The 26,013-nt window shown below is 37.7% G+C and overlaps 1 protein-coding gene across 13 annotated transcripts in view; it reads right to left on the bottom strand.

The window, feature by feature from the left end:
• The window catches only part of SYNE1 (spectrin repeat containing nuclear envelope protein 1), a 464,771-nt gene that overhangs the window by 297,207 nt on the left and 141,551 nt on the right, over positions 1–26,013 (bottom strand). For all 13 annotated transcript variants that reach the window (XM_059401283.1, XM_059401282.1, XM_059401288.1 and 10 more), the window contains 9 exons: positions 24,868–25,032; positions 15,544–15,656; positions 14,822–14,990; positions 9,144–9,240; positions 8,084–8,286; positions 6,044–6,208; positions 5,427–5,579; positions 4,295–4,438; positions 1,672–1,845 (listed from right to left, as the gene is read on the bottom strand). In XM_059401283.1, the coding sequence (XP_059257266.1) occupies positions 1,672–1,845; positions 4,295–4,438; positions 5,427–5,579; positions 6,044–6,208; positions 8,084–8,286; positions 9,144–9,240; positions 14,822–14,990; positions 15,544–15,656; positions 24,868–25,032 (1,383 nt within the window). The remainder of the gene's footprint in view (positions 1–1,671; positions 1,846–4,294; positions 4,439–5,426; positions 5,580–6,043; positions 6,209–8,083; positions 8,287–9,143; positions 9,241–14,821; positions 14,991–15,543; positions 15,657–24,867; positions 25,033–26,013) is intronic.

Here is a 26,013-nt window from a genome sequence, read left to right on the forward strand (position 1 = left end):
GGTGACCCATGCCTTCCACCTCTGCTTAGTAACCTGGCATCATAGTGATTTCTGCAACTGGCAGCATAGAAATCATCTGGCCCAACCCAAGGCCAACAGTCATTTTCTAACTTGAAGCCAGATTATCTGCATTTCGACATCCTCAACAGCTTTGGAAAAATATTTCAAACTGTTCATTTGGATACCAGTTTTGGTAACCAAAGGCAAGTACTAAGACCAAGATTTTATTTGTTTTGGCAAAAGGAAGTCAGGACATATTTCTCCTTTTGAAGATTTAGGACACAAAAGAGTAATATATGTTAGAACGATATTATTAAATATTATCAATACTATCATTACTAAATACTAAATTACTAAATACTATTACTAAAATATCAAATGTTATTTTAATTGTGGAAGGATTCTTTGATGGCAATTTTTTTATTAACGTATAATGTTATTATTTGTTTCAGGGGTACAGGTCTGTGATTCCTCAGTCTTACACAATTCGCTGCACTTACCTCTTTGATGGCAATTTACAGCAATTTGAGAATACAAGAAATGGCACTGTGACTCAGAGTGAAAGACAATCGTTATCTAATATGACAAGAACCCACTAGAATAGGGTTTGGTGGTATAAGCATTATGGCTTTACTATGAACAATAATAAGAAAATAAAAATAAAAATAATTGCTACCAGTTATAGAGTGCCAACTATGTGCCACTGTGTGTCAGTTACATTGTGGAACAGATAATGTAATCTCCATAATAAGCTCTCAACTAAGGAGAGGAAATAAAAGCTAATCAAGGCTTTGTAATTTATTGTATCAGATCTAAGATCTGAATACTTGTCTGACTCATTTCAGATACTCTCTGCCCTTTCTGCTAAGTGATGCCACCCTTCCTCCAGGAATCTGTTTCAGGGAATGCGTGGTAGACCGTTTGCCCATTAAATTTCACACTCCTCTGATGGATAGGGTCATTTATAATAAGCCAACTAAATAAGTCAATTAACTGCAAGAGTGCAAAGCTGTTCTGCATAGAGATCTGCTTACTAAAAATGAGACATAAAGAAAAAGGATTATCACGCGACACGCATTTCCAGAATTTTGTGACTCTATAATCAGACTTAATCTTAGATGCAAAGAAAAGATCTCATAAGACACAGATTACAGACACTGGATAGAAATGGAATGCAACTGTTTGCTTTTATATATATCTAAGTATCTAAATTAAAATTTACTTATAAAAAGTTAACTCTATATAAATTTAATAGACAGATAAAACTTCTGTTCTCTTGTTAGGGGAAAGGGGTTTCATCTTTGGACAGATGTATATTTTTGTTTTGAGATGCCAGTGCTACTCTATTTTTTTTAAAAAGATTTTATTTATTTATTTGAGAGAGAGAGAGAGAGTACATAAGCAGGGCTGGGGGAGCAGAGGGTGAGTGAGAAGCACACTTCCCGCTGAGCAGGGAGCCCAGTGATGCAGGATTCAGTCATAGGACCTTGGAATCATGACCTGAGCCAAAGACATGATTAACTTAACTGACTGAGCCATCAGCCACTCAGGAATGCTATTCTAGAAAAATGTTTCCTGTCCTAACTGAATTTCTCCCACTATAAGCACCATCTCAGTCTTGCTACACACGCTGTAAAATAACTTTGTCTCCTCGAGGGGATTTCTCCTTACCTGTTGTTTCTGTTTAAAAAGAGCACTAGATTGTGCCTCATGCTCAAGAACTGTTAAGATTTCATTGATTTTCCCAAGTGAGTCATAAAAGAATGTCATCTGCTTTTCTAGTTCTTCCAGTGGGATCAACAGCTGTTGAGACTCATAAAGGAGTGGAGAGTGACATTCTTTGACCTTTAAAAATACAAAGACAAAAGTTCTATTAAAGGCCACTAATTACCACAAACTCAGGGCACCGTTCACAGTTCTGAGGAACATTGTCTTCAGGGACATTGTCATCTGGTGCTTACAGATCTCCAAAGACACTTCTTGAATGATATTTCCTATGTATTGTTACATTTTCATATAAAAAACAATACCACTATTATCACTGAGACAAATAAATGCTAGAAATTCCCCATGAAGATTCCTCTAAGCGGTCCATCTGGATGGCATTTTCCCATCTCAACGATGCTGTTGGTGAGGCAGATGGCATCGAATTCCATCTCTTAAACTATGCAGCTCCTCTTCGCTTTGGCCTCAGAATTTGACCGGAGACCGTGAATTACATTCTCTAGACTGACCTTCCAACTTTATTTTCTGGGTCTCTACTACTTGAATCCTTAACTCTAGTCAAACCTGTAACTTTGCTGACTCATTCTTCCCAGGCAGACCTTCTGCTTTTCCACCTCCCCCAGCTCCATGCTTCCCTACTCTCTGCCCATCAGCTAACTCATCCCAAGTGAACAAGTCGTGTACCAACTTATTTACAAGGTCCACATGCCAGGGAATATCTCTCTAGTCGGAACTGACTCAGCCCTCTTGTTATTTGTCTTTGAAAAAATTCTTATTGCTTCATGCACTTGCATTCTTTAATCTTAATACTGAGGCCATACACTCCTGAGGATCATGAGATCCATTAAGTTTCTGCCTGATCACCTTTATGTTAGAATCCAGGACCAGGTCATTCTGTCCCCATTTATTTTACTTAGAATTGCTTCCCAAATATTATTCATACTTTTGGGAGCCAAGGAAAAGAAACTGAGTACTTGTTAGTCCACCATTCTCCTTTTTTTTTTTTTTTTTTAAGATTTTATTTATTTATTTGACAGAGAGAGATCACAAGTAGGCAGAGAGGCAGGCAGAGAGAGAGAGAAGGGAAGCAGGCTCCCCACTGAGCAGAGAGCCCCATGCGGGACTCGATCCCAGGACCCTGAGATCATGACCTGAGCCGAAGGCAGAGGCTTAAACCACTGAGCCACCCAGATGCCCCGCCATTCTCTTTTTTCTTAAATTATAAACATTCTCATGCTGTAGGATACCCTGCCTGAAGGATAAATTCACCAAAGAAATCTACTGCAACAAGGCTCTGCTGAAATGACTCTGAACAAAATGAAGACCATCTGCATATGCATAAAAATCAAGTATGCTTTAGAAATCTTTCCTGGATACAGTCAGAAACTTAACTAAGATGCCACAACTGAAGGAGCAGTTTCAAAAAGCTGAACTTAGATGGGTGTACAGGTGGGATTTGCTTTCTCTGAGGTTGCCCTAAATCATCAACGTGGCCTAGGCTAAGATGTACAAGCCCAAGATATGGCTCTAAAAGCTTGAAGGTCATCAAATCAACAACATCGACCTTGAATTTACCCAATCTCTATAATTAATCTTAACTTCAATGTTAAAATAAAAAGAATTAGAAATTAACATTCTAATTAATACCAGTTTGGCAAACGAAGTTTTCTCATTTTTTCCAAGACCATATTCTTCGTATTTTCACCTGTCTCATTTATTCCTCATTAATTTTCCACTACTGACTTCATGTAGGTTATTCTCTTTCTGCTTTTTCTCTCTCCTAAATAACAGGTTTCTCTGCTTTCTTTTTCTCTGTTTCTTAATTCTTCATTACAAGATTTTTGTCTTCATTTATATAGTCACTCCTTTCTTCTGTCAGAAATTAATTACCCCATCACAAACAATACCATCCTCATAAAATCTTTAACTGCAGATAGATAAACAAAATCCCAATGGAACTTCCAAAGTTCTTAAGGAAAGTCCCTCAACAGAACAGCAAAGTCTTATGGCTAGCGCTTGGTATCCACAGGCTTCCCTGGACACAGGTGGTACAAATGTATAGATCTTAAGTTTAAAGTCAGCTCCATGAGCTGGGAAGGGCAGACTTTTTCGCTGCTTCGTGGCCATGCCAGCAGAAAATAGCATAAAGAGTCTTAGAGCCGGGGGATATCGAATAAAACTCAACAAAAGGGCATTTGGGAATTCGTTCTCATTTAAATATCTGATTTCTTCCTCCTCCTTCCCCTTCTTTTTCTCCCCCTGCCTTTGTTTTATCACGTTCAACTGGCCTCTGATTCCTCCAGAGCAGACCTATCTTTCTAAATAGAGCTCCTAGTATTTCTAAATTAACAGGGGAATACATGACATCAGCTCCATAGTTTCAGTTTTAAAACTCATGACAAAGTTACTAAATGACAGAGTTACTAAATCAAGAATCCCAGGAAAAAACAAAAGCATGATCTCTTAACAGGTGAAGGATTTGCCCCTGGGTGTGACTGAGGAGGCGTAACGCACACGGAAGGCAGCGTCGGTCTACCACGGTGTGTCATGCATTTAAGTGTGTTCCCACCTTGGTTAGCTGTTCCTTGAGCCTAGACATGGTTGCAAACATTTCATTAGCTTCTTCTTGGGGGCTCTCTTTGGCAATGAGGTGTGCAGTCTTGGTAATCATCTTGTACTGGGCGTCCATTACAGGTACCCTCTGCTCAATGTCCTGCATGAATCATTGAAACAGTCAAAGGTATACACGGTACATTTCCTTTTCATTTCAGGATTCCACAGAAGTTTGGACAAAAATCAATATGTACTGTATAAAATCCTATACTTCTAATAAATTTTTGGAGATTCCACTTACTGCTTTCCTTTACTGCTAATTTATGATCTATCGGTATAAAACCTTTCCTTCAGAAGTCACTGTGAATCCTTAAATTAACATACGGACAAGCTGAAGTAATCCGTACACTTTCAAAATATGTGTGCTAATGTAGTATATAAACATTATGTTAATTTGGGCCAATTCCTCTGACCTTCACAATTACACAACTTACTTTTTCTTAAAAAAAGTAACACATTGTCATCAAAGAAAATTTATAAATCAGATATAATAAAAAAATGTTAATTACGTAGTCTTCTCACACAGTGATAACCAGACCCACACCTCATCACTACACATCATTAATGTTTTCCCCTGTGCATTCTTATACTCATTTTTTTATATTTACCAAAAAGATACAATTCTTTTGCTTTCTCACTTAATAGTGTATTAGAAAAGCTTTCCGTGTCATTAAATATTCTTTTACTACTTCATTTTTGAGAGCTGTAAGGTATTCAAAATATGTAAAGAGCACAAATCATTTAGGCAACACTTTGTAGAAGAGGCATTTATGTAGAGGTACAATTAGTAGATGTTTCCTGTTTTCACCTAGTCCTTTGTAATTCGGTTGTAGAAAAGAAAATCTCTGAATCAAAAAACTATTTTGAAGTTAATCTATGTCAAAACATATCCTTAAAAAACAATCCAAATAGATTTTTTTATTTAAGTGCACTTTTTTCAATTTGGAAGTGCCTATCAGGTTAGGCACACATGTCAAAATGGTGCCCAAGAGACATAGGACAACGTGGCAATGGTCTGGGTTAACTTCGGCGATCTTCCGTCTCACAACAGAACAGGTTTTCACTTTGTTGTCCAGAAACCCCCTCACCTCCAAGTCTTGAGTTAATAACTTGACATTAAGAAAAGAGACTTCTAAGGGTTCAGACATTTTCTTAAGGGCTTCAGTTGCAAAATCGGACAGGGCGGTCACACAGTCTGTGTACTCCTTTTTCATTCTGTCCATCTCATCAGCCCGAGCATACTGTTAAGAAACGGGAGGAGCACAACATGAAAAACCATGAAGTCGAACCTCTGGGAGCCTGTAACCTTCACATCCACACACTCTCTGGAATTGCTATACGTTAAGAAAGATACTAATTTCTGATTCTTATTTTAGATACACTTGAAGGAAGTCCAATTGCTGTGAAAAGAAAAAAAGGAACTAGCATAGAAGCAAAGAATTATGATTTCAAACATGAGTTGTTCCATATCTATAGGCTCCATATGTCAGTAGAATCCTTCAACAAACCATATATTTCTGTAACGTTCCTCTATTATAAAAGGGAAAGAATAAAGGGCCCAAAATAAACATAAAGGTTCTAAACACATCTATACTCTGCCTAAATAAGCCCATGCTACAACCATAAAACAGTCTCTAAACAGACTGTAAACCTCCACGTTTCTAACACATGCATGTTCTGAGCATATAGAGACTGAAGGACGCACTTGTTTGACTTCCATGAAGAGCTCCCTCCATCGCCCATTCAACAGTAGTAACTGCTGTTTAAGGTCCCGGGAGACCATCTCATCGCACGTTTCAATTAGGAAATTGCCCGCATCATTCATGGCAGCATGCTGCTGTATCCAGTGAGGCAAGTTTCGGAAAAAATCCTATAAAATAAACCATGCACACTACTGTAAACCACAGACCAAAAATTAATAAAGGATATGGAAGTAACCAAACTACGAGAAGTATCTTTGTTCTAAATTTGCACACATTTTAAGGTAAATGTTAGCTCTTTTTACAAATACAATTTTCAGTAAAGAGGTTCAAAAATAGGAACTAAAGGGACGCCTGGGTGGCTCAGTTGGTTGGATGACTGCCTTCGGCTCAGGTCATGATCCCGGAGTCCTGGGATCGAGTCCCGCATAGGGCTCCCAGCTCCACGGGGAATCTGCTTCTCCCTCTGACTTCTCCTCACTCATGCTCTCTCTCACTGTCTCTCTCTCTCAAATAAATAAATAAAATCTTTAAAGAAAAAACAGGAACTAAAAATGCTGTGTCTTATTACAAGAAAAAATTTTATTTTTTGCCAAAACTTTTGCTGAAGACAAAACGAAACATGATAGACATTTTCTGTTGTTCCTATTTTACAGATGAAAAAACTGAATTTCTGTAAGTGTAAAGGATGTGTATATAGTCTTCGGGCTGGTAAATACCAGAGCCAGAGTCATATAAAAGGTATGGTATTTTACAGTAATTTATAGTTTTGTTTAAAACTTATAAACAAACTTTGACCTATTATTTTGGGGTTTAAAACCAGAATATAATACATGAAGATAATTAACAATCATGGATATAAATCATTGAAGGAAATTTTTTAAAAATTAAAAATCTGGGCCAAAGAAGACTTAATACAGTAATATCGTTTCTTGTTTGTTTAAGGTTACTCACTTGGCAATGAAGTAGTTTTCTGCTGATTTCAAGTTAATATATATGTGCTTGTGCATACATATACACACATACCACAGTAAAAACCAAGGATACCAAAGATAATTCAAAATCTATTTTATAAGCCATATGTGGGAGGACTTCCCACATAAATAGAAGAGAACACTTCTGTTTCTGGTGGTTATAATCCCTTGGATGAAATGAACACATATGACATCTACTAGGGCACTGCCAGTCTAATCAGAAAAGCCAAAATCTGTATGGGCATACAGTTCTTATCAACCTCAACAACACAAGAATATTTAATCTATGTGAAATATAGAGTGCTAAACATTTAAAAATTATGCATCTACTTGCATAACACAATAATAGAAGAACCAATCTTGGATAGCAAGCACTAATTCTAATGTATTTACTATACTTTTTAATGGAAGCCTGGCATTTTACATATAAATTAATTTTTCATGAGAAAATATCAGTTCCCATTAAGAAGTACATATACAGAAGTCAATCCATTTTATACATTTTAATGTATGTGACATTAAAGTAAAACGGTACCTCTTAAACCCATACATACATCTGTAAATGAACAAAAAATATCACTCTTGCCCACTTTGGCCACTCAACCCTTGTCGGAGGGCTGATAAAATCCAAAAAAAGAATATCCAAAGAGAAAAAATCTGATGACCCAGATGTCCAGCTGGTGTGTGTCATTACACAGAATCAGTATTATGTTGTCCTCTCCAAAATGAGGAAATCCACAGAGATCAGTGTCCTCCACATACAGACCTAATGGTAAGTATACTGACCTCTGTTGCCCCCTGGGCTTCCTGGGGGTTTGGCTGTCCCTCCATAGGTTCCTGCTTTTCTGAATGCAAAAGCAAAACACTGAACTGATCAGAGAGGGAACTGTTTTAACGTAACCTCTATAAAGCAGTGTATTTCTTGGCCTAAAATAATTTATCAAGCTGAGAGCAGGCAAAGTCAAGAATCTTGAGTCCCATTTATGAATATGTAACACTCCCTAGAGAACTCTGCTATGTCTCTTGTTAAGTTTGGGTGTATTCCTTTCCTTTGGTAAGAGGCAATCTTACCTTTTTGGCATGCTCTGACTGATTTAGCATTTTCTCTGCATCCTCTAGCCAGGCCTGAAGACTGGCCACAGTGTTGCCATATCGATCCCAGTTAGCAATTACTTCCTCCAGCATGCTCCGAACGCTTCGGACTTCTACTGAGAGGTTCCGCCACTGGGCAGTGGTTTCGTTCATGAATTTCATCACATTCTCGGCTTCTTCCACTAAGACAGATACAACAAATTATAACCCTTTATATTTTAAATCCACCAAGTTATTTTTTCCCCTATGGTCTATACTCTGTGCAATTATAATTCTTCTTATAATTATAATCATAAATAATTATTATTTATCATTATAATTATATAATTATAAATTGTATATTATATTATATAATTATAAATATAATTATAATTCTTCTTATAATTCTTCTTTAGATTATAAAGCTAAAAGATGACATGTTACAATTTCTTTCAGCTAATGCTAGGAATATGTTATACTATATTCATAGGCATTTATAAAGGTTAAAGTGATAATACATTTAAAATTTTTGATAAATGGGAATGCAATGAATGACATGTATTTTTTCACATTTTATATGCACTCAAATACATGGTCACATATCTAGTATTGGTCACAAAAGCGGTAATTCATTTTTGACAAACATGATAGACCTATTTACAAAATGAAGCAAACATATTTTACAACATGCGCCTTCACACTAACTTTTCATTCACTTGATAATATTCAAGTTACCTCTTTTTTATCTAATTATCAGAATTGAAAATAGTTTAGAAAATAGCAATTTAGAAAATGAATGCTTTGGGTTTTTGTTTGTTTGTTTGTTTTGCCTCTTCTCAGAAGATGACACACAGAGACATGCACACGCACACAGTACGATTATATAAGTCAGACAGGCGTTGCACAAAGTCAAGTGGACTGAAGCCAATATGTGCTCTCCGGGCCCATGGCATGGTCACAGAAAGATTCAGCAGGGAAAAAAAAAATCTGATCACAGAAACCTATAGGTTCTAAATTATACTGCATTCAACAGTTCAGCCAGTTCTATCATGTGTTTTACCTGACCCGTCAGCTTGGACGTACATCTCTGCTGTCTGTTTCAAGATCTGGTATGTCACTTCATACTGCTCAAAGAACTTGGTATTTTCTATAAAAGACTAGAAAGGGGGAGTGGTTAGAAGATGGCAAACCCTAGGCATAAGAAGAAATACCAAAGTCCATTTCTTCAAGAGAGGAATGAGGGTATTTTGCCCAAATTTGCCAACCTCACACTTGTAAAAAAAACCCAGCAAATTAATTCAACTGCTATAAAATAATCTGGTTATTCTGAGACTATAAATTGATTCCACACTTTTAATTCTAACTCAGCACTATTGAGAAAGTATTCTCTTTCTCCACACAAGGGTTTGTTTTTAGAAGAGACTGAAGTCTCTCCAGACAACCTGGGGCTAACATTTAGAAAGCACTAAATTTGGAAGAACATTTTCTTGTCCAACTGTGTTTGAGCTGTGGGATTTTGTTGCTCTTTGAACATTAATTCTGGTGAATGATGGCTCTGAGGAAGTTGGATTATAAATAAATGGCACATTGCACATTTCCTTTAAAATAAATAGTACAAAAAATGTTTACAAGCAGAAAAATTTTAAATAATCACATAGCCCGTCCACAAGTGTAAAAATTACAGATAAGCCATGTCTATAGCTATATGTAATTTACATATGTAACAGAGCCACCATCAGCAAATGGGCACAATACAATTTAGAACACGCAAGAAATCCTTAGGTAAATTTTATTGTTAACTCCAGGAAATATGAAATAACCCCTGTTTTGAAGATTAGTCCTGTTGTAGTAAGAAAAAAAAATGCAAATATAGGTTATCAACGTTTTAATAGTACAACTAGTTCCTATGATTTGAACCCAGTAAAATACTTGATAAGTGTCTCTATTATAAAATGCAAAATTAGCTTTTAAAAACCAGCTGAAGTCCAGTGTGATATGTTCATGAATACTTTTAATACACAGATGTAAAATATTTGAGTGCAGATATAAAACTTCATAATGTCATAGACTTCCCTCAATTTTACTGATAAATTTTTATATTTTAAGATAACACTTAAAAACATTCCATGCATAATATATTTCTAGCATTTCATCTTTACAAAGCACTTTACCTATATATAAGTTACTTTTCAGGAATATAGTAACTAGGAAAAGCTGCGAGTTACCTGGAATGAAGGGTTCCATGAGGAACACTTATTTCAATATTTTAACAGGCTGTATTACTTTGGTAAGTAAAGCAATTAATTGGTTAAGTGATTATTTGGCCTCATGTTCAACTCCCTTAACTTCCCTGTCCCCCAAATAGGGAAAGAGTAATTTATGGCAATTTCATTTTGGAATAACTAAACCAAATGAACATATAGCATAATTTGTTCAGAAAAGGAAAGTTACACCTAATGTGCAAGACATTGCAGACAATTGAAGAGATAAATATATTTGGCAATGTTTAAAAAATATTCTCTGTTTATTTTTGGAGCAAATGTCAAGAAGCTAATGAAAAAACAATTGTTCTAAGTGTGCGAGGAATGGGAATTAGTGCCTATATTGGACAGACTTCATTAAATATGCTTTTGCTTGGATTGTTTACAAATTAATTACAAATGAACAAGAGAAAAGTTTATTTTGTTTCATTTCCAAGGGTAAGAACAGGATATTTTTAAAGAATATTATAAATGTTGTAGGGACTCATTAAAGTGTTTTTGAGCCTTTCTATTAGAAAGACTAGGCAATTAATTTTTGAAGGAAGATACTTTATTTATTTGTTATTTTACCTTTTAACTGTTTCATTTATTTTGACACTTTTTTCTTTCTGAACACAGAGTAAACTCATTTCATAGCATGAATTATTTTGCATATTAATATCATTTTAGCAGGAGGACTGCTAAAACTCCTTTTTACCATGAGCTAACTAGACAGTCTCTCAGAAGGGTGCAAAAGAAAATGCAAATGTATATTTAAAATAATGATAGGATTAATTTTTTCCTTTAAAAATTAGGCTTACAGGGCACTTGGGTGGCTCAGTCAGTTAAGTGTCTGCCTTCAGCTCAGATCATGATGGCAGAGTCCTGGGACAGAGCCTGCTTAGGGGCTCCCTGCTCGGTGGGGAGTCTGCTTCTCCCTCTCCTTTTGCCCCTCCCCCCGCTCCTGCCACTTCTCTCTCTCTCTCTCAAATAAATAAAATCTTAAAAACAAAGAACTATATAATTATTAAAAAAAATAAAAATAAGGTTTACATTTGGCTATCAAGTTCAACAAATAAGCCATGGTAAAGTTGATGGCACTTCAAGAAAAAGAAGATCTCTCTTTATCCCGCTAAATCCAAAGTATTAGTGGAAGATAACCAAACTTCTCTCACAAGATAAATATAGAGATACATAAATTTCATTCATTGATTTCACTTGAACGGAGCTAAGCCAGGTAATTTAAGATTTAAGAAATCATCCTTGAGAAGAGGTTTTATCAGACTTGCCTGCTTACATTAATAAAATAATCACAAATAATAAAATAAGTGTTCACATTACTTATGCTGCATTCACACAGGCCACGATTCCAAGAGCTCTCCTTCTATGGAAAAGAATGAATTATCCTATTTCTTCCATAGTAAAACTGGAGCATGTGTTAACAAGCATGGTCATGTCAAGAACAAGTATGACAGCAAAATCCAAACCCATGATCTCTGATTTATAGTACAGTATGAAATCTCTTACAAATAGCATGTGGCCCAGGTTGAATTAGCAAGCATTTGGGGAGTATGTTCCAAAAGTTTCTTAAACACACGGCAGCTGCACACTTGAGCACCTAGTACAGAGGTAAGTAGGAAGCACGTTTTCTGATTCTCTAACCCTTTAAAACATGGTGGGTTTTTTGCATATGAAGAAGATTGAATTGAAAATTCAAACTAAGGAAAAGATAATTATGGAACTTTTACATCCTGCATATTACTTTGGTTAATAGATGATGTAGAGCAGCATATGGCTCATTAGAATACATTTTTTTTAGAAACTAAGGAAAGGATTAGATTTAAGAACCTGACTTTATTATTTTATTTGGAAGTCTTCACTCTTTGAAATAGTCCATCCTAAAGAAAATTATTTTCTCACAAATTCCAAAGGGATGAGAGAAGCTATAGGGGGTGTGAGATAAAAGGAAAGTAATATGTGTCCATCTTCCCTACAAAAGTCCCTAGAATTCTATCATCATCATCATCATCATCATCATTACTAATAATTTGGGAAAGACAAGTCTCCTAGAAATTAAGTTATTTAGGAAGTCACATGGGTTGTAAGTAGTTGAACTATAATTCAACACATTTCCATGTGACTGGTGGCCAGACTAATATCTCCCCTACTTCACCCCACTCTGCCCCAATATCATGCCTAAACAGAAATTATTATTTCTGGGGTGCCTGGGTGGCTCAGTGGGGTAGAGCCTCTGCCTTCAGCTCAGGTCATGATCTCAGGGTCCTGGGCCGGAGCCTCGCATTGAGCTTTCTGCTCAGTGGGGAGTCTGCTTCTCCCCACCCCTGCCTGCCTCTCTGCCTACTTGTAATCTTTCTCTCTGTCAAATAAATAAATAAATAAAACTTAAAAAAAAAAGAAATTATTATTTCTGTCACCGTCACTATCAAACTATATGTATGTAAGTGTAAAATATTGTTAAATATGAACTAACATTAAGTGTAACTAATATTTATGTGCGCTGCATTCCTTACTTCACCAAGCTACAGGAGATCGTTTTAATTATTTGGTCTTTCAAGTTAAACAACAACAACAACAATAACAAAACTTTCCCAGCCCATTTTGTTAGTCAGGTTCAGTGCCGAAACTTTTGGTTTGGAATGATGTGACTTCAAATCCTGAAGAGTCAGGATTTGAGTCTTCTTCTTAACCAACTTCTTACCAAGAGTCTACTTCTTATCAACTGTGCCACCTGGAACATGTGGGGTGAGCGTTGAAAGGCTCTATTTTTCTCAGTGAAACTATATGGAAATGCCCATGCCCTAGGGTTGTCACTAGGATACAAGATGACACAGGGAACACAATGGGTTCATGGGGGACACTCAATAGTCCACAATTACTAAAACTATTAAACAAAAAAATACTGTAAGGCCCTTCATAGAAAAGAAGGGTTAGCAATAAATAGGTGTTTTTCACCATGGAATAAAAATATTAAGAAATGTTCATGCAAATGTGCTACATTTGTTGTGAAATTGGCAAGTTTACCAGTAGTTAAAAGTGATGAAGCAGTTTAAAACCAGCAGCTTAGTGAACTTCTCTTTACTTTATGGAGAAAGGAGAACTAGGTTTGTTTTTTTTTTTAATTAACATTAATTTTTTAAATTATTAATATATAACTCTCTACTTACATATCTTTTATTTGAGAAGTTCAAAGAGAATTACTAACATCCAAAAAAAAAAGAATTACTAACATCCTTTTATTAGAACATTAACCTGGTGGAACATTCCCATTAGGCATTCGATCTGATTGTCCTTAAATCAGGAGAACAAAGAGGGATCCTGCATAATTACCTGCTGAGCTCATTGTGTACCACTGACATGACTAAACCCCAAAATACAAATGCTTATCTGTGCTAATGCTTAAAAGACTAAAGTAATTGCTCAAACTTAAAAAGTGAGATTTTTCATTATTTTCCAAAATAATTAGAATAAGGGAACATATCATAACAGATTTCACATTTTTGACACATATTTCCAAGACAATTGTAGTAACCCTAAAGAAAGATTCTACTGTAAATGTATTTTTTTCCCAAATGCATCTTGTTCATTCATCACTTTAAAAATCTAATTAAAATGTAGCAAAATATATTCTGATTCTAGAATGCTTCAATAATGATATGGTTTCAACAAACATTCAGTCATACCAGTTACAGAGCTGCTCTGACTAGTCATATTAGAAATGGGCTTAGATTTTAAATTTACTAATTTCTCATTTAGAATATATGATTAAACACAAATGGAGTGGTACAGGACTGAGATGACTTACGCATAATAACTTTGAAAGCAAATCTGTATTGCTAATAAATTTGTGGGAGGGCTCTTTAACAGAAATAAACTACCTTTAATAAATAATTTTCTATTACATGTAAATAGAAACTGCTAGTTAGAGAACAACCTAATATCTTCATTAATAGAGGGCTACTATTCTATGTAGATATGGAATTATTCATACTGATAGCCCAAAATACATGATGATCCATAAAAATTAAATTGGTACAGAGACTCAGAGACAAGAATTTTACTTTTCCTGCATGCACACGAGAAGCAATGAAACTTGGAGACATACATATTATAGTTCCCATGTGAATAACAGAGAATGATTGTTTTTTAGAAACATGACATAAGTATTTTTAACTCAGTTTCAACGGTGAGCTCACAATCAAAGTCATGGGTATGCAATGTCAAAACTTTTTTTTTCCTAAGCAATAAAGCCAGTTACAAGGGTTTAGTATGGTTACTAGAGCAAAATCTTTCTATTTTTCCAAAGGACATAGGTGAATATTTCAGATTATTGCAAAGAGCTAACTTACATCAAGCCCATTTAACATCCTTGTACCTTTAAACTCAAGATAAAAATAATAGTGTCAAATAAACTGGTAGGTACAAAATGCTAAACCCATGTGTCTTCTGATTTCTTTTTCAAAGCACCAGGGAGACTTACGATGTAGTTTTGCAGAAGCAGCTCCACTGACTCTCTCCTCCCATACTTGATGATCCAAGATTTCAGCTTTGACTCTGCAAGAACCAGCAGTGAGAGCAGACGGTACTTTAATTCTAGAAATTCCATTTTCATTAAGTGCAGCTCTGATGTGGAGGAAACAAAATGAAACCTAGAAATAAAACACCGAGAATTTACAGAATGTAACTAATAGTAACAGAACGGTGCTTACTTAACCTGTTACACGTTACACGTCAGTGCTAAATATAATAGCAGGCACAAGGTCTTCTAAACTCTGGCTGATCAATCAGTATCAGGAGATCTGACTCCTTTTCTAGCTCTGGATTTAAAGGCAAATCATGATTGAGTGAAGTATTTAATTTAGTTCTTTCCCCTGCCAAGGCAACTCTCATCTGTTTCTTTTATAAGCTGTTTTTGTAATATTACATAATGTTCCTCACAGTACTGAATAAAAATACAGTCTCTGAAGAAACCATTTCTGTGATTTCCAGGCTGTGGGTATATTCAGGTCTACTCTTTTCAAACAATAATACATTAGAACATTGGCATTCTTAGCATATGTTACGGGAACTCGATTTTTATGTACCGAATGAAAGCATCTCTGTAAAGAAAAAAATCAATTCATTGAAAAGAAAAGAAATGGAAAAAACACCCACCAAGCATTTAAAAAAAGACACTTCATTTATAATCAGCCGTCCTCTTACCTCTCGGCCATGTCCTCTAACTGATCAGGTGGCACTGGGATCCCGTTAACAGACCTGGTCCGGTAGATTTCATGGAATGCTCTTTTGTGGGCATCTGTGTTTTGAAGCAGATCCTAAGATACAATTTAAAAAAATAAAAAAAAAAATGAGAAAACATGTTCACAGGAGGCTAAGAAGCATAATTTTCAGCCTGCCCGATGAGTCAATGTACTCAACAATCCGATCGTGCAGCTACATCCATATGTGGCTTGGTGCCTCTTGTAGGTTTTTACCTTGTCCAGGAGCCCTGGTGCTGGTCTATAAGGCCTGTGCTAGAGCTGTATCTAATAACTATGGCATCTTTTAAACACACATGACACTTGCACGGCAATGCATTCAGACATTTTAAAGGCACATGGTCCAAAGGAAAATGTAGTTACTGCTATAAACAAAGATTTGTTAGGATTTTCCTCCTTCCTTGATTTTGAATATACTGGTTTTTAGAAGCTGTAAACTAAAGGCAACTGGCTTAACCCTTTAATGGTAATACACACACATTCACACATGTATATATTACTCTCCTGTTATTTTATTTTGAATGCATGTGGACTACAATACAGTGCTACTTGTTCACCCTTTAAGTCAATAATATCACAATATTATGAAAATACTCTTATGGTTTAGAAGATTTTAAACAAGCACAGGGAATGTTCCATAGATATCAGAGTGGGAAGATCAAATGTGATCTTTACAAATATTCTTTGTACGCTATATAGAACCACACAAATTTTAATAACTTATCTAGATTTGTTTTCTGAGTTTTTCACTGTCGGTAGACTGAGTTGTATAAAGACTTACAGGTATGTCACGGTTCCTAGCCAACTTCTCACCCAGAAGCAAAGATGAAATGTGGTTCATGCCATATTTTCTATAGTTTAGTTTGTTTCTCAGTATGAGAATAAATACCCAATAGCTTGTCACTCACTGAAAAGACCCATTAGACCACCAGAATGATCCATTAAGATTAACAGTGTTTAGCTCACATTGAGATTTAGTGGATTAATTGGAGAAAAGAGAAGCAAAAAAAACATTCTAAAGCCTTAAGAGAAACACTGATGGAAGGGGGAAAAAATGAAGGCTCCCATATATAAATTAAAACGTTAAGGTTATACTATAGGTTGACTAACTGAAAATAATAATTTAAATATGTTAAGGTTATATGTGCTTGCTCACGTAAAGACGTATGTGTTTGTGCCTTTTAACTTGAGGGCATTACTTTTTACACCGTAGAAAACTCTAGGGCCATAGTATTTCTATCCTGGTATATTTGCATGGGTAACTGTACAGATATTCACAAGCCACTCATGCCCAGAGGAAGACCACTGTGTGCAGGAGCTGATCACAGGGGACAAAAGACCAACCTAAAACAGCTAATGACTGGGAGTAGTCACTCCTTGCCTCCTTTATAACATCTAGACACACTTCTGTGGCTTATGATCTTGGCTGAGACTCCTACAAGTGAGTGCAGAGCAAATTTAGAGCCATTACCCCACACAGCTCTGATGTATTATATATGACTACATGTTAATATATGAGCAGGGTTCTGGGACTCTATTAGAACACTCGTATGTCCAGTTGTTTTCTAAACAGCTTTCCTTTCTATAGTCAGTATCTAGCCAATGGAAAGAATCTTGAGAAGAGGGGTGCCTGGGTGGCTCAGTGGGTTAAAGCCTCTGCCTTCGGCTCAGGACATGATCCTGGAATCTTGGGATCGAGCCCCGCATTGGGCTCTCTGCTTGGCAGGGAGCCTGCTTCCTGCCTCTCTACCTACTTGGGATCTCTGCCTGTCAAATAAATAAATAAAATCTTAAAAAAAAAATAAGAATCTTGACAAGATATCAGAACAAACAAAACAAACAAAAATGTTTTCAAAAATATGATAAAGGAACTATAGCTGGTGTGATGCCACTGGCCATTGCACTAAAAATCAGCTAGTTGCTGAGCACAGCATGCGACTTTCACTCATTGGTGAGCTCACAGGAAGCAAGGAAAGTCTTTTAGGTCTCCAACTCCCGTTAAAATATGACCCCCAAACTGGATCACAGACCTGTGAGCAAAAATAAATGGAAAAAGCTAACTGTTTGAGGCAAATATCTATACCCACTGCTGTAGGAGTTTGAGTCTTGGAACTTGGAGAAAGCGAAAACAATGAAACTCAGAGTTCTAATGAGCCATAACACTTAAATACTAACAAAAGGAAACTGGTAGGAGTGTAACAATATCGGGCAAAATAGATTTGAGAATAAAATCATTATATGTAATTAATCGTTTAAGGCTAAGCCTTTTAATTTACTAGTGGCTATCTTAACTCTGAACTTGAACATGTCTAGTAAGCCTCAAAATATTTAGAGTAAAAACCGACAAAACTACAGGGAGACTGACAAAACCACGTGGCTGTGGGAGCTACCAAAGCCCCTCTCTCAGCGACCTAGATGAAGCGAAGGAACAAGTGGGGTGGCAGGTGGCGGAGAGCGGAGGGAAAGCCAGGGGCGATGGGGCCGCTCTGGGGGCCTCGTGGGCTCTTGTAAGACTTTGGGAATGCTTATTTGGAACAGGTGGGAGCCAGTGGGAAGTTTTGAGAGGGCTGATATGAACTGACTTGTATCTTAAAAGCACTGCTGTGGCCATGTTACCCGTTAGGGTAATGCCCCACCCATGAGGCACCACTTCTCGTAGCTTCTAAAAGAGCACAGGAGCTGGATTCCCTCCCACCTCATAGAGCACTCTTGCTCATACTCTTCTGCTGGTTCATCTTCTACGCTTTGATCTCCTGATGTTAGATTCCCTTCAGGGCTCAGTTCTTGACAGGTTTTTTCCTCTGTATATACTTCCTTAATTTCTTTAGTCTCAGAGCTTCTGACATCCTTCTATATAGCAATGAGTCTGAATATTTATCTCCATCCTACATCTGTGTCCTGAGCTCCTGTCACTGATCTCTTATTATCTATGCCACATATCCTGTGCCATATATATATAAAACATAATTATAATATAATATACATATATGCCACATATATACTGTGCCCCAGGCTGAACACCTGGGCTTTCTCCAAACCTACTTTACTGTCTCTCCATCTCAACTGATGGAGACCCCATTCTTCCAAATGCTCAGTTGAAAAAAACAGTGTCTCATATGACTCTCCTTTTTTTCATAATCAGTATCTAATGCCAAAAATTGCTCTGCCTTAACAATATTCAGAATCTGACCATTTCTCACCATCTCTGCAACTACAATCCGGGCTCAAGCCACCCTCCGTGGATATTGAGACTGGTTCCCTGGCTTCTACCCTCTGTTACTAACCCAGTCTCTATTCTCACATAACAGACAGAGTGGTACCACCATTCTTCTGTAAGAAAGTAGATGGGAAAGAAAGTTATGACAGGGAAAATCAGCAGTGCCAAAAGCACAATTAAGGAAAGTCAGGAAGTGCAAAGAAATAATATTGAGGAGAAAATAGGGGCTTAACTACATGAAAAAGATTACCAGAGAATATTTTGAACAATTTTATGCCAATGATTTTGAAAACTTAGTCAAAGGGACAATTTCCCAGTAAGTATGAATCTGTATTACTGACCCACTTAAAATTCTGACTATTTCTCATCATTTTTAGGGGCTGGGAATAAACAGGAAAAAAACAAACAATAATTCTTGCCCTTATGGAGTTGATACTAGTGTATAGGAAATCAAGCAGTAAATGAGATACATAATTAAAATAGCGGTTGAAATAGTGGTTGAGAATGCACATAAATGCCAAAGAGAATAATCAAGCAGGGAAGAGGGAAAAGGGGTGGTAGTTTCAAAGGGGTGGGTGAAAAAATGCTGACTAAGAGTTGACTTTTCAGTAAAGGCCCAAAGGAAATGAGGAAGAATGTACTGAGATTAATCAATGTGAGAATGTTTCAGGCTAAGGACAGAGAACATTCCGGAACAATGGCAAGGGCAAAGGGGTTCAGATGGGAATGTGCTTGCCCCTTCGATAACATCTTTTCAGCAAGGTTTCAGTGACAGCCTTAGTTAAAACTGCGACACCTTAATACTCTTTGTCCTTTGACTTTCTAACCTAATACATAATTTATTTATTACTTAGTTACATTTAGTATTTCTTATCCACCTCCTCCCATTACAAGGGAAATTACATGAGTGTAGGAATTTTTCTGTTTTTCTTCGGGTGCATCACACAAATGCCGAGAACATTAATTCTGCAGATAGAGAATATGCAGTAAATATTTGTGGAAAGATCACGAAACGTTAGAAGCATAGCCAGAAGGGTAGAAAGAAAATGAGGAAACCAAAATGAAGAAAGTGGTTCAAGTTGGGGTGCCTGGGTGGCTCAGTGGGTTAAGCCTCTGCCTTCAGCTCAGCTATTGATCTCAGGGTCCTGGGATCGAGTCCCACAAGGGGCTCTCTGCTCAGCAGGGAGCCTGCTTCCCTCTCCTTCTCTGCCTGCCTCTCTGCCTACTTCTGATCTCTCTCTCTGCCAAATAAATAAATAAAATCTGAAAAAAGAAAAAAAAAAGAAAGAAAGTGGTTCAAGGATAAGGAAATAACTATGTGAAATGCTTTTGATAGGCGAGGTAGGATGAGAACTGAGAACTGAGCGCTGAGTGAGGAAGGAGGACTCTCATGAACCTGGCCTGTACAGCAGGCAAGAGAAAGCTCGGCTGGAATGGGTTCTCAAAAGCACTGGAGAAGAGAATCCTGAAACCTAAATGAGCACAGGTAATTCTTTCAAAGAGCCTCATTGAGAAAGGAGGAGGGAGAAGACACAGTAACCAGAGGGGAAGGGAGGGTTACGAAAGACAGGTTCTATTTTTTAAATTTTGTTGATTCTTTTTAAAGGAGTCTTTAAGACAAGAGGATTAACAGCATATACTTTACGTGGGTGGGAAAGAAATCCAGCAGAGAGAGGGAAAACAATTTTTCAAAAGGCAAGAAGTGCAGGAATTGTTTACTGGAGGAAAGCAGAGAGGATGGGGGCTCATACACATGTGGAGGGGCTGGTCTCCGTTTGCGGCACAGATGGTCCATCCCTAGTAACAGAAGTGAAGACTGAGTATTCGGGCACAGATGCATGTAGGTGGGTTGATGTGGTCGTGGGAGCCTGCGGAAATTCTTTTTTGATTGCTTCTATTTTCTCAGAGAAATAGGAAGCAGTGTCCCCAGCGAAGAGTAAGGATCTGGGAGGAGGTGTGGGAGATTTGAAGAGAAAAGGTGGAACAGTTGTCCCCAAAATAAAGAGGCGATGGAGTCGGGAAATGCCTCTGGAGTGCCAGGCAGCATTAGGGACCCAGCTGGGTTAGTCATCGTGCCTGGGGGTGTGTTTCTCTGCAGCCACACTCAGCTACATATGGTGTGTGTGTGTGTGGGGGGGGCACTAGGCAGTGAGCAGTGAGTGGGCTATAACCAGGGTTGTATTTTAACCAGGCCCACAGGACAAAGGAAACTTGGTCAAGACAACGAGTGTGTGTACAAGTGATGACCTTTCCTGATTCAGCACTGAGTTTAGGTAGAAGATCAAGAGCAAGGATGACATGAAGACGGGGAGAGGCAGTAAAAATCATGGGTTATAGGGCAGAGAGTCCAGGCAATTTAGAGTTGGGGCAAAATTGGTTAGACAGTAAGATAGGTGCTTGAAAAAGAGTTTGTGTGTGTGTGGGGGGGGGGGGGGGTTCAGTTACTGGTGATGACAAGCTGCGGACTATGCCTGTGTCTTGAAGGGCTAGAAGAGGGTGTAGGATGGGGTCCCTGGAAGACAAGAGACCCAGAAACTAAAAGGCCAGGCTATTGGTAGGATCATCTGTGGGTTACTGAAGTTATTAAGAATTATGGCATGCATTGTCATGCAAGAAATAAAATTCAAAACAGGAGAAGTGATCTAGGTAGGGCTGATGACTACAGTAGGGATGGGTAGTAGGTGGTAGAGTTTGATGGCTACTTTTATGATCCCTTACGACTGAAAGCCCTGTCCAAAGCAATACTACTACTAAAAACAAGGAATTTTAATTGCTCTACATGTATTATGCGATAGCTTTGTGGACATGGTTTAAGATTAGTGTTTAAAAGAATCTGGATTAGGGATGTTGAGGTGGCTCAGTGGGTTAAATATCTGCCTTTGGCTCAGGTCATGATCCCAGAGTCCTGTCCAGGTACAGGAACCAAGTCCCACAACAGCTTCCCTGCTCAGCAGGGAGCCTACTTCTCTTCTGCCTGCCATTCCCCCTGCTTTTGCTCTCTCTCTCTCTCTCTTTCTCTGATAAATAAACAAATTATAAAACAATCTCGATTATCAGCTATGTGACTTTGGGCAAGGCACTTAACCTCTCTCTGCCTAACAATTAATCATTTGCAAAATAAGGATAATACTACCTGTCTCATATCTTACATGTCAAGTGCTTAGCAAAATTAAGAACTTAAGACAGAAATGTGGCTAAATGCTCAATCATAGTTAGCTATAACTCTATTTCTTACCTTCCTAGATAACTAAGCCTAAGGGCATCTGGAAAATAGAGAAGCTAGCAAAGGTGTATCTTGCTTTTCAGAATAATATGACTCTATATACATTCAAGTTATTAAAAAGCTTTGGTAAAACCATTTATAAAATGTCCTCTTTGCAAAAAACATATTTTAAAAACTATCTGAATCCAGTTTTCCAACAGTTATTATGTATTCAGCAATGAACAATTGTCCTGTGGTGTGTGTGTGTGTGTGTGTATATATATATATATATATATATATATATATATATATGATGTGAGTAACGCAGAAAACAAAAAATTCTAGATCCTGATAGCATATCTAAGTTTTCATGGCAAAGCCGTCATTGCTTATAGACTGCGATAGGAAGATAATATTCTAAAACCTTCTTGCTTATGTATTGATGCGTCCTATATTGTGCTCTTTTTGATGTATATATTGCATTTCCAAATGAGCTCAATATACCAGCAAAAAGTAGTAATACCAGATTGATGGGCTGATTTTTCTACTATTGAAGGGACCTAGAATTTTAGTTATTTCAACAAGGATTCAAATTGCCCACATCAGCAAAGCTGATCTTATTCTAGGCACCTAATAAATATATTTTAAGTGAGAGAGAATTGATGTTCTAACTGACAATGACATTGTTTTATGACTCTATGACTTTAAGGACCTGTGTTCAGACCTAGTATAGGTCCCTCCCTCAGTAAGAAGATCATTCTGGAGATCTGCCCAGAACCTAGTCTTCGCCCTTACATGCCTCTGCTGGCTTCCTGGTGTCTCTTTGCTGCATTCCCCAGCTCCTGAGTTTTAGTCTCAGATAAGCGTCTCCTCCAATTCCTCCCACTCCCCTTTTCTCTACTCCATTTCTTTTCTTGTTTTTATGGCTGTTTACTGCACTTTGGCAAAAGGATGGTTCTCGCTGCACACTTGGTGGTTGGCACAGGGTTTCTCTCTCAAGGGAGCCAGAAGGGTCATGAGGAGCCTGGAGTCATAGAATCACTGCGAGACACACTGACAGCATGTATGCATCCAACTTAAAACTCACTCCTGAGCAGGGATTGTGGCAGCCCAGAGTGCGTGGCAAATTAACATTTCTGCTAACTCTTATCACCTAGTACATAGCACAGCTAATATCATTGGGCTTTTTCTCGAAGGTGGAACATTCAAGTCAGACTTACATATGTTACGTAAACAACAAATACATGCTGCGTCTCAAATATCTAGATTGGAGGCACACCCCCCGCCCCCAGTTCCTCTGGAGCATAAAGCCAGCACACAGTAGACCCTTGGTGTATATTTGCTAAATTAACACATTTAACCCATAATCGAAGCATACTCTACATTTGATTTTAAATCCTAAGGTGACTTCTTTTGTGTAAAATATTCATATTGGTTAAACATCATTTCAGTTGATACATGATGCATTACATGGTATTTAGGATGAACTGTAATTTGTTAAAGTGGTATCATTTGTGTAACACTGTTTCAGAATTTCCCTCTATTTTTAATATCCTGGGAACCTCAATATGGACACAGCCTAGGCTTTTCTGATTCTAAGAAGCCTCAACCCTGGTTCAATCCCAGAAAAACTCTTGGGACTTGATCTCTTATCTTCCTTCTCCATAGACAGTACAGACTAGCAGGCCTGGATTTCATGTGTGTGTATCTCTACCCATGGAACAGATCTCAAATGGTGTTCTTACCCGAAAAGTGGGTTCTGTGTGCTTTGTGCATGTTGATGGTGGCAGAAGAGGGAAAGGCTAAGAGATAAGCAGCAAAACTTCTGGAGGTACTGATTAGAACTGAAGAGAGGCCAAGAAGCCACACAGGAAGGGCCCTAGTTGTGCAGGAACAAAATCTTCCTGTGTCCCTCTAGTTTGGTGGCCGAGTCTGGGTTGAGTGAACCGAGTTGAGAGGGCCAGGAGTTGAAACTGCAGGACACCAATGTACCTCTACATTTCTGGTTCCAAAAATAAGGTCCCAGAGGGGCATGGGACAAAACCTGTCATGAATTTGCTTTACAGTTTGGTCTAGAATATATAACAATCTATTCCCTTGAAGCAGTGTTAAAAATGTTAATATTTTGGCAGAAAATATAAACGAGCTATAAATTGCCCCTATGTGGTCATCTCTGCTTGGCTGTTCTCCCCATATATAGTAATCCCCACCATGACACAGTAAATGTGGTTCGCAAATTCAATTGCACAAAATGCAGGATTGAGTTTAATTTGATGTTGATGAAAAATAGCATTTTTTGTTAGGTCTGTACTATGACAGAACACAAAGAGGAAGGATGTTCGAATTTACACTAAGCACAACTGACTTGGCAATAAGCTGAAACATTTATAACTAACTAAAAAGTCATCAAGGCCTCATCCCACCACTTCCTTAAATCACCACTGTCCTTCAAGCCCCTGCCCCACCACAGCACAGGACCTAAGGACTTGTCAACTTGGCTTGTCTTTCTTTGAGAATGGAGACAGGAATGAGGTCTACAGCCAAAGGCCAACCACATTATGATATAAATGTGTCTGGCCTGTGGGCTTATCTTTTGAAAAATAACATACAACAATAGCAATAACAAAGGTAACCACAGTTTTAAAAATACCACGGAGCTACTGGAAAATACCTCAGAAAATGAATCTACGGGGACCGTCAGTCACAAGCATGGGTGAGGCAAGTTCCGCATCTCTGAAATGGTATGAGCGATGCTTGAGAGACCCGTGTCCATGGAAGGTCTAAAGAGCCACATCCCCAGATCACACTAGGACTGCGGTGCCAGAAGATCTCCCCACCAGAATTGTTACCTTGTGTTGCTCACGTTTCCGCTGTATTGTGTTGGCTGTTTCCTCGTGGACCTGCTGAATGGTAATTTCCTCTCTCAAGGCCACCTCTGCTCTGTATAACCAAGCACCTATCGTGCCCAGAGGTGCGGGGAGAGATTTATCAAGCTGTATATGCCAATCAAAGAGCTGAAATACAAAAGGAGAAACATATAATTATCTTTAATACAGAAGACAATTCCTAAAACTCACCCAAATAATTTCCGAGGCCCACATAAGGGTCTGAGTTAATGATTTCAGGTTAACTTAATAAATATCAAGGAAGACATTATCTGTGTTCTGAATTTGATACTTTGAGAATGAGGAGAAAACTTTAGTTATGAGAAAGTTTTGAAGAAACTTAAAATACATCTTAGACATGAAAGGACATTATTGAGAGCTTAAACAATTTTCTTCTTAGAGGAAGAGCATGAAATCCCTGCTGAGTTTCAATTTGGCTTTCACTGAAAGGGAAGGGACTGGGTTTGCTGAAATGCTCAAGGATGTAGCTATTATACACTAGCTGATGCGTATCCTTTAAAATCTGCCACATGAGGACAGATCCAGAAAAGTCAGGGTCATCCAGTCCTCTGTGGAGGAAGTAGAATATTCGACATTGCTTCTATGATGGTATAATTTCTAACTATTTCTTAATTTCTACCACGTCAAACAATTCTTAAGCAGTGTTTCCTGACTTATTGGAATGTCAGATGGGAGAGGTTGAGGTGCTTAGTTAGAACTAACCTAGTCTCTGGCAGAGTTTGTGGGAAAAGGATTAGATTATAAAATAAAAAGATAACAGGGTAAGTTCAAGGCAAATATTCTGATTAGTGATAGGAGTTTCAGAGGTTTCGAAATCTTGGCCTTTAAGTTTGCAGAATATTAACATGAATGTTATTGAGCAGTTCTTCTTCAGGCTCGTGAAGGACTGGATAAGAAAATTCGCTTAAATTAAAGGCTGTAAAAATGACTGTGCATATAGGCGGATGACCGACTGGTGGTGAAACCTGGTTATAGACTTTAGAGAAATTGTCGAGGCTCCATTCTCGGCAGAGTCATCTCTTCTAAATGTCCCAGAATTGAGTCTTTCAGGATTTCCATCCATCATCTACTCAACGGGGAAACTATGTA

Source organism: Mustela nigripes, chromosome 5 (assembly GCF_022355385.1).
Source record: "Mustela nigripes isolate SB6536 chromosome 5, MUSNIG.SB6536, whole genome shotgun sequence".
NCBI lineage: Eukaryota > Metazoa > Chordata > Mammalia > Carnivora > Mustelidae > Mustela > Mustela nigripes.